The sequence below is a fragment of the Phalaenopsis equestris genome, unplaced genomic scaffold (assembly GCF_001263595.1).
Source record: "Phalaenopsis equestris unplaced genomic scaffold, ASM126359v1 Scaffold214822, whole genome shotgun sequence".
Taxonomy (NCBI): Eukaryota; Viridiplantae; Streptophyta; class Magnoliopsida; order Asparagales; family Orchidaceae; genus Phalaenopsis; species Phalaenopsis equestris.
The window spans coordinates 35,000-45,199 of record NW_018233575.1 but is presented as its reverse complement, the minus strand read 5'-3'; the positions used below and the strand labels follow the sequence as shown (position 1 = coordinate 45,199).

General features: G+C 31.4%; 1 protein-coding gene across 2 annotated transcripts in view; it reads left to right on the top strand.

Annotated features, from left to right (window-relative positions):
* LOC110037083 (probable ADP-ribosylation factor GTPase-activating protein AGD5) overlaps positions 1-10,200 on the top strand; it is a 60,758-nt gene that overhangs the window by 43,979 nt on the left and 6,579 nt on the right. For both annotated transcript variants that reach the window (XM_020741661.1, XM_020741660.1), the window contains exons 4-6: positions 6,394-6,448; positions 6,557-6,647; positions 6,738-6,948. In XM_020741661.1, the coding sequence (XP_020597320.1) occupies positions 6,394-6,448; positions 6,557-6,647; positions 6,738-6,948 (357 nt within the window). The remainder of the gene's footprint in view (positions 1-6,393; positions 6,449-6,556; positions 6,648-6,737; positions 6,949-10,200) is intronic.

Sequence of the window (10,200 nt, the reverse complement as noted above, 5' to 3'; positions counted from 1 at the left end):
TTTCCCTACTATTTCTCTGGTGCCAGAATAGGGTGACTTTTTTTCGAATCGGTGACCTATTCGTTTGAACAGGTAATTGTAGCCACTGGAGGTGGGCCATAGACGTTGTTGTACTCTTTTTAGACTTTGAGGAGGTCATACAAATCTGCAATGATGACCAAAATTCAATAAAATTCTTTCTCGTCAACCAGTTTTAGTAATTCTGAAACCATCTCAGCTCTTGCCACTACCCCTGTCTTGGGTGTATTAGTTGAATATTTTTCTCTTAATTTATCATCTTACCTCACATATACTAAGCTTAATGGACACAACTATCTCTAGTGGGCTCAATTTTTAAAATTGACAATTGACAGGACAGCTGAAATTGGGTATTTAACCGAAAAATTTTCAAAATGTACTAGTGGTTTGAATCTAAAAAAATGTTAGTCCGAAAATTCTCTAGTAATGACATGCATGGAACCTATCATGGGAAAGATAGGAAAGATTCTTTTATTTCATCTGATTGATTGAGATATCTAGGAGGCTGTTTGAGATCTCTATTCAAATTTGAAGAATTCTTCACAATTTTTGAGTTGAAAACTCAACTTTGGAAATCCAAAAAAAATAACTCTGATTTTAATATGCACTATAATGAGTTGGTAACATCATAACAGGAGCTTGATCAATGTCATGTTGATATTTGAGAGAATTCGAATGATAAAGCTTGCCAAAAGAAGAGAGAAAAACAACCGGGTCTACATGTTTTTAGCTAGCTTTAAAGTCTAGGGTCGAATTGTTGGCAGGAAACCATTACACTCAATTCAAGAAGTTTTTTCTGAAGTTAGACATGAAGAGCTAAGAAAAAACATTGAAAAAGAGAGCTCAACTCTTGTGACAAAAGTGTTTGATGCTGGCGAAGAAGGGTAAAAAAATCATGGTTCTAGCACTGGAAACAAATCATGACACATTAAGGAGACTTGTTGGAAGCTTCATGAAAAACCTACAAATTTGAAATCAAAATCTAAGCTTGAAGATCGAGCTCATCAAACCAGTATTGAACAATCTCAGGAGCGGTTTGCTAACTCAAATGCATCCCTTTTCAATTTTTGAAATTGTCCTTGACTCCGTTTGGCTCCTTAATATTAGAAGGGCAATTTTTTGGCTACTGCTTTCTTAGATTTTATTACTAATTTCTCTCATTTTTAGATAAACAATTATGGCGTAGCTTATCACATGACTGGTTGCGCTAAATTATTTTTCTCATATTCACCTTGTGTAGACAATAAAAAAAAGTCAAAATTGTCGATGGTTCCCTCTCAGTAATTGTCATTATAGGAATTGTCAAGCTCTCCTCATTATTTACACATCTTTGGTGATGTTCTTTATGTTACTAATATATTATGTAATTTTTTGTCCATTATAAAATTATTGCTGATCATTAATGTCAAGATAACTTTCAGTGCTCTTGTTGTTAGTTTTAGGAATTGGCTACAGGGATGATGATTGATAATGCTAAGAAAAAGATAAATTATTATTTGATGATAAACTTAGTTGCTTTTTTAGAACACCTTTTGAAAATTTCAAAATTTTTTTCCAAAGAATCGACTCTCACCTTCTGTATTTCTAAAGATATTTAGGTGTATTACTTTTGTTCACCTTTATAATCGAGGAAAATTTGAATCCCGAGCAAAAAAATATATATTTGTTGGTTATGCTCTTAACCAAATGGGATATAAATGCTTTGTTCCAAATTCTGAAAGAAATGTTTGTTAACATGGATATGATATTTTTTTAAATTACAATCTTCTTTTCACCTCATCTCCAGGGGTACCAAAATAAAAATATGGCAACTGAGTTTCAGCATTTTCTTCAAACCGACGACTCCTAAAATAGTATATCACCAATCTCGATTATTCAACCTGAAAACCCAAATGATTTAGGAGAGAATGCGTCGATTCTTATAAATGTTAAAGTTTCTACAATGTTATATAATGATGTTTATTACAAAGAGAAAACATGAATAAGAACTATGACAGTAGTACCGTTGATATTGTTTACTTGTGACAAAGGAGTACTCAAAAGAAAAGGTCAACAAATTCTTTGTACTGCCCATAATCCACGAACCTAGGTAATGCCCACACTAATTCTTTACCCCTTGTTTCGTCAAATTCATCTTCTAGCTAATCTTTTATCCCATATTTAGTTCACTTCATCTTTGAGTTCTGAGTCTTCTAGCCTTCAATGTTTGAATCCCGAGTTTAATAAGTCTAGCCTTCCCATTGGGTAAAAATATTGCACTAAAGATCCATTTTTCTATTATGTGCCATATGAAAATCTCTCACCCACTTTTCGTGCTTTTGCCTCACAATTTTTTGCATATGAAAATTCCATTGTGCAAGATGCTCTGAAAGTCTTGAGTTGGAAAGAGGTCATTTTCGAGGAGTTGAAAGCTTTTGACAAAAATGACACATGTGAATTAGTTGCTCTACATAAAGAAAGGATAACTGTCGGATTATGTGTTATTCGAATTAATGACACATGTGAATTAGAAGCTCATGACAAATGACATATGTGTTTTTCGAATTAATGATAATTATGATGGCTCTCTAGAACGATACAAGATTTAACTAGTTGCCAAAGAATTTGCTTAGACTCATGGCATTGATTATTTAGAGACATTCGCTCCAGTCATAAAACTAAACTCTGTAAGGGTTCTTCTGTCACTTGTGCGCTAATATTAACTAAACCCTACAACAGTTGGATATAAAAAATGTCTTCCTCAATGGGGACTTGAAAGAAGAAGTGTATATGGATGCACTTGGATTTAATGAGAAGTTTGACATAAAGGTGTGTAAACTAAAAAAAATTGTATATGGGTTGAAGTAGTGACCGAAAGCATAGTTTGAGAAATCTACTATTTTTTGAAGGTCAGGGACATACTTAAGGGTAGGGAGATCATACAATGTTCTTCAGACATTCGAACGAAGAGATTATAATCATACTAATTTCTTATGTGGATGATATTATTCTCATCGAATGCATATGAGATGAACCTGTTTGAAGATTTCTTTATCATATATTTTTGAAACCAAGGACTTAGGATCTTTGTGGTATTTCATTGGCATGGATGTTGCTCGATCGAAGAAAAGAATTGTTCTCCCAATAGAAATATATTCTTCATCTTGTCAAGGAAACTTGGATGAGTGGGTTGCGTTGTTAATGATCTGATTTTGAGCTGAGCTGGGGTGGGCTCGAAATTGGCTCGAATAGATTTACTGCGACTTGACATCAGCTCGTGACTTGTTATATTTGATTTCAAGCTGACTCGACTCGAAGCCGAAATCGAAACAAGCTTGCTCAAAATGGGTTTTTGGGATCCATTTCAACTAGGAGTTGACTCTACCCGGTTCAAACTTGAAACTAACCGGTTCAAATTGAGTTATTTGGACCCTTTCTAGCTCGAAGTTGGCTCAAAAGTGGATCGCGACTCGTTATATTTTGTTTTTATTTAGCATTATATGTAATTTTTAAAAATAAAAAAAATACTATGAGCTGATCTTAAGTGAGTTCGAGCCAATCCATGTATAGCTCGGAATCGGCTAAAAAAATAATTGATCCAAAATTTATGCTCATAGCTCGGCTCATTTATTTTGATTCGAGCCAAAATTCGAATCGGTTTTAGAGTGGTTAACGTTCTTCGAGCTAAATTCACAGCCCTATAAGTGGGTGTATATTTGCAGACACTCCAATTGATCCCAATTAGAAACTGGATGATGTGAAGGAAGGTGATCCAGTGAATATAATTAGGCATTAAAATTGATGGGGAAGTTGATATACTTATCACACTCACGATCAGATATTGCCTTTGTTATATGTTTGGTTAGTCAAATTATGCATTCATCCTATAAGAAACACTTTGAAGCAATCAACAAAATCCTCATATATCTATAAGTTACATCAGGAAAAGGCATAGTCTTTTAGAGTACTACAGAAAAGATTATATAGGCATACACTAATGCAGATTGGGTAGACCGGTTATTGACACGAGATCAACTTCTGAATATTGCACCCATAAGTGGGAAACTTGGTTACATGGCGAAACAAGAAACAAAATGTGATTGCAAGGAGTAGTACTGAGGTAGGATATATGACTATGACTAATGGAGCATGTGAGATTTTATTATTGTGAAGAATTCTTGAAGAGCTACAAATCCCGATAAGCATGCCAATGAAGTCATATTGTGACAATGAAACAATCATAAGCATTGCAGAAAATTCAGTGCAACATGATCGCACAAAACATGTCGAGATTGATCTATACTTCATAAAAGAGAAGATTGATTGAGGAGCTATTTGTATACCATTTTTCCTAGTGCTTAACAAATAGTGGATATATTCAAACAATGACTGCTCTGGCCTAATTGTGAGCTCCTTGTAAACAAGTTGGGCATCATAGATATCCATCTGCTCCAATTTCATTAGGAAGGATTTTGGGAAAGATTTTCTTTAGTATATTATATCATTTGTTTTTCTATTTCTAGAAGTTCGAATTATTGGTATTTCATAGTTCATATTTTATTCTTTTATCATGGGGAGTTATGATTGATATTATTAGTTCCCTAATGTAGGAGTCATCCCCTTTTATTTCTCTTGTAATCGTTTTCGATGAAAATCTATTGGAATAATTATTTTTTCCCCTTCCAAAACTTATAATTACGCTCAACTAAAAGAAATAGGAGAGAGAAAATTTAACATTTTCATATCATTTTATTGTTATCATCCAACCATTTGTAGAGTGACTAAATATTATAACGTATATAAAAAAAATTAAGAATTCATTAAACTTGTACATTCTAAAACTATGCTTAATTTTTTTTTATATTTAGTAAACATAATCTTATAATGTGAAGACTTGAGTATTATTTAATTTGCATCTTACAATTCCAGGTTTTATTAAAATTTATCAAGTACTAATGCTTCATGAATGCACTGTAATTTAATAATAATTTAGAACAAGAAAACGAACTAAACAAAATTTATAATTCTTAGAATAAAACATTAAATTAGTTTTCCGATCTGATCAAATCTTAATGTAAATTTCAATGTTTAGTTTTTTCACATTATTCATGATCCTTTTTAGCATTTTTGTAAGATTTTCTTAATAAAATAGTAAAATTTTTCCACAAAATTTGTACCAAAAACATATGCCTAATTTCTATATAAGGCATATTAAATTTCTTATATTTTTCTTATTCGTCTTAAACATCTATATGAATTTATATCCATAAAATTTCTTCTCTAATCCTACAAACGATTTCACTTGAAACTTATATAGAATTACATAGTTCACTTTTCTTATTTTGTAGAAAATTGTTTATTTTTGCATTTATTTTTTAATTCCATGGAAAATTAGTAAAATATATGATAAAACTATGAAATTCCTGCCTTGATCTCAATCTTATATGTGCAGATTTGTAACTTTAAAATCATAACAGCATCTGAGAAAAATGTAAAATTATGTCTACAGAAAGTTGTTAGAATCCGTTCTTTAAATTTCACTAGCAAAACATGCTTAATAATTATTTTTTTTATCCTTAAAATTTTATGAAAGCTTGGGAAAACTAATATATAACTTGTTTAACATGATAAGATGTGAATATAATTTTATTCATTCAATTGATTCATCATAGCTGGATTAAGGTGGCCTATTTGTATGGAGAACACAAGGAAACCCCATAATTCTTTGATTTGAAAGAATTTCCAATCTTTCTTTCTTCACTTATTTTTTAGATATTTTTTCTTCTCATCTTTTTTTTTTTCCTTTTCCTTCTCTATCTTCTCGTCTTCTTGGCTAAATTTTCCAGCTCTCCCTCTATCTCAAATAATTTAGGAATCATCCAACTGAAGGAAAGAGGGCTGGTGGTGGGTTATGTAGGAATTGCTGGGACACTAAATTTAGTTTAGTTAGCTTAAGCATATACTTAATTAAATCAATAAACTTTAATGGTAATTAATCTTCTTCAGATTTCATCATTTTGAAATGTATTACATCAAACTCTTAAAATTAGAAAAAAATAGTATGAGTATGAAATTTGAATGCTTAACGTTAAAAAATGTTTAAATCATAATTTAGATATTTAAATTTTTATATTTTACAGGATAATCATAACATTTTGCGTAATAAAACCTTTGAAATTATTGTTTTTGCATTTATGCATTTACATGTAATTATCTCTTTATTGTCGTTTTTATATAACTAGCAGTTTTAATTCAACTGTCCGATGGTTTAGGATGTTAAACCATAACTTTATGCTCACATATTTTAATTATGCTTATGTCTGATGTTTGGTCAGTATTTCTTACAATTTTTTTTTTTTTTAATGAATTTGACATGAGTATTCGGTTTTGCTTTAGGTAAGATCAGCTACTTTAGACACATGGCTTCCAGAACAGATTGCATTTATCCAATGTATGTGATTAAATGCCAGTTTAGTTCCATATTTCTTGGATCATGTTTTAATAATTTTTATTACTATGTCTCTGCATTTATATCTCGGTTTGCTGTTGATCTGCACAGCAATGGGAAACCGAAAGGCAAATGGTTACTGGGAAGCTGAGCTGCCTCCTAATTATGACAGAGTTGGAATTGAAAACTTCATACGTGCAAAGTATTTTTTTTTTGTTATCATTTTCTTGAAATTTTATGGACTCCAGATTTATAGCAAGATTTTTATTCTCTAGAAAGTATTCATTGCTAGATATGAAGAGAGGAGATGGGTACCCAAAAAGGAAAATTCAAAAGCACCTCCAAAGGAAGTAGAACATAGGAAGAGGGACTCTCAGTTGAATTCAACTGAGATTGGGGGGCAGGAAATCACTAACTATGCAGAATCGCCTGACAATCTGAAGAGCCCGCAGACAGAACATCTTAAACCTGTTATAATTGGGATTCCCAAGTTAACAGGCCTGGTAACTTAATTGCATCTCTTTGTCATTATCAAGTTTCCTTAACTTTGGGCTCATTAGAATGATCACATTTATCTCAAGTTATCCACTTGACATGAAATGCAGATTATATTCTCTTCATAATTTATTCGCTCAGTTTTGGTTTGCATGAATATTATCCTGTTCATGTCCTGTTAATATATTACTATAATACTGTATGTTAATGATATATACTTCTGGTCAACATGATTTCTTTTAGATGATATGGGCGAAAGTGTTTCTTATTTTCTAGTAATTATGATGGAAGTTATAAATCATCACATAAAATATTTTCGAGAATACCATTCATGTAGGTTTGTTGTTCACTCCAATGCTTGAAATCGTTTATTACTTAAGCTTGATTTGATTTAGTTTTAGATAATAAAAGAAATTTTGTTGAATTATTATTTAGGATGCTGAGTAATGTTACACTGCCCCACTCATGGCTCAGAATGAGTCTTGATGTGTTGTCAACTGAATTTATAGGAATAGATTATTTCACGCCCCACGGCAACACCATCAATTAATTTGGGACATACTAGATGCAGATATGGTTTAGCCAATTAAATATAACACTCATTCTAGTAACCCATCTTCCATAATATAGCGCATGAAGAGCTAAATCACCCAAATGCATTTGAAATTACACATAATGCATCATTGCAAGTCACCTATATCCTTCAAATTTAAACAAGTCAAATCAAGCTACAATAATCCAAGATATTTCAATTGTATATCTGCAGAGCATATAATAAAACTCGGTATTTTTATATAAAATATTATACTTTATTTGATATTTTACCTCAGTATTTTTTTATTTTATAATTCTATATATCAAAATGTTATAACAAAATTCTTGATTCGTACTCGGCCTCAAATCTATCTTTTCATGTTTTTGAAAATAACAAGAGTGATGATTTTATGAGCTATGAGGCTCAACAATGATGATTTTATGAGCTATGAGGCTCAACAAGATGGACAGTTTTAATCCATATGTCAAATACTCACGAATAGTAAACAACATGTATATTAATTATGCTGGACATAATTATAAACTAAACATATTTTAACTTGTACGTTACTATATCATTTGATATTAAAGCTTGGTTATCATAATTTTTTTAGTATATTATATCAATCCAAGGTTTAATTATTTACACATTAGTTTATATTTGTTAATTCATTCTTTTGCTTACTTTATAAGACATTGTATTTCACTTTAGCATGAGAATTTTTTATGTATGATTTTTTAGGTTTATTAGCCATCACAAGTTGGTGAGTTGTAGACAAACGTCACATAAGATAGGATGTAAACTCAACTCGAAGGCTACATCAATAATTTCTATAAAGCCCAAGTGAATTCCTTCTTTCTTACTTCTGAACTATCTTGAAAATTTTTTCTCTATAACCCTTTTACCAACATATACAAGTATCATAAATATGTCATTTGCCAATTTATCTCTCAGAAGAGATATTTTAAGTTCAACATATTCTTATTATTGAAAATTTAAGCAAACATGTGATTCATTTTTAAAATATGTTGAATAATGTTTATACATAAATGGACAATTTATATGTAGCGGATGCCTTTTATTTAAAAGTGCTGCCAATTACCAAAGTATCTGTATAATTATAATATATTTAGTTGAGAGCTTGTATACTCTAAATTTAGGTATGATCATTTACCCATGAGTAGTAAGTAATGAAAATGTATTTTATGATATAAGGAGTTTCTATTGTATTGCACCTATAAGTCTAATTTACGTGTAAATACATATGCAAAAAGGACTGAGGAAAATTTATATCCTCAATTAACATTCGTTTGTCTTAATTTCCAATCAACCATCTTCAATTGAACACTCCGAATTCCTTTCATAAAAAACTTAAAATTTTCGGATTTTCAGGTAAACTCTCTTTTAAATTGAGCTAACTTTAAAATTCACGGCTAACTCAAAATTGCTGCTTATCATTCAAGCCTCAATACATAGCCATCTTGTTGAAGTTCTTATATTAGAGAGCCATACCAAAGCCATACCAAAAAAAAAATTGATGAAAAAAAAAAAAAATCAATTTTTTAACTTGACTAACCTTCTCTTTCTTCCTTTCTTTGCCCTTCCTTCTCTCTTTCTCTCTCTCTCTCATTCTCTCCTTTTTTTTTTCTTCTTCATCTTCCGTTCCTCATCCTTCCTTCCCTTTTTCCCTTTGGTCAGCTCCTGCTCCAGCTCTCATCTTGCTCTCGGAAATGAGAGTTACAGAACTTCCTTTAGGGTAAAATGAAGGCTATAAGATTTGAACTTATGAATGTAGAAGCCTGTAATTATAAATTTTATGTTTAAACAAATCTTTATCATCCAAAACTACCTTTTCATCCACGGTTAAGTAGAATACTGATTGGATAGCTACAATATAATTGTGGAGAAATTGAGTTCCTATAAAACCTGCAGAGGGAATTATAAATATATTTTTTGCCCCCAAAAAATCAGACAACAATTTTTTTACAGTCACCGTACTTTAGCAGGTCAGGTTGAGAAAAAATAACTTTTCATCATAAAAATTTCTAGAAAATAGAAATAAGTATTTATGGATCTGTGGTGGCAGTTTGAAATGTCAAGCAATTAGAAAGCTGTCTCAAATAGATCATTGGTAACTTCTAACTACTTCTCCATATCTATCCTAGTAATTTCCACAATTGATGTTGTTTAAGGTGAAAAAAATGGGGTACTGGCAGGAGTTCAACCGTATATCTCTAAATGATGAGGGTTTTCATTACTAAATTCTTAAATGCCCTTAAATACTGTTTGATTACTCACTTGAAGAAAACAATATCTTGACCTAGCCTGTATACATAATTGATTATGTGGGATTGATTTCTATGTTTTAAAAGGGTTTTCTTTAGTTGAGTACAACAACAACAACAACAACAAAAAAGCCTTAATCCCACTACGTGGGGTCGGCTACATGAATCCTTTTTCTCCATTGCGTCCTATTTAGTGTCATATTTTCATTTAGTTCTAGTAAGTTAAGATCATTTTTAATACAATAAGCCCAAGTCTTCCTAGGTCTACCTCTGCCTTTCTTAACACAAGTCGAATCTAATCTAACATCTACTCTTCTAATCGGATCATCAGATGGTTGACGTTTAATTTGACCAAACCATCTAAGACGACTTTCTTTAATATTGCCCGTCACAGGAGCTACACCAACCCTATCACAGATATATTCATTTCTTTCATTTCG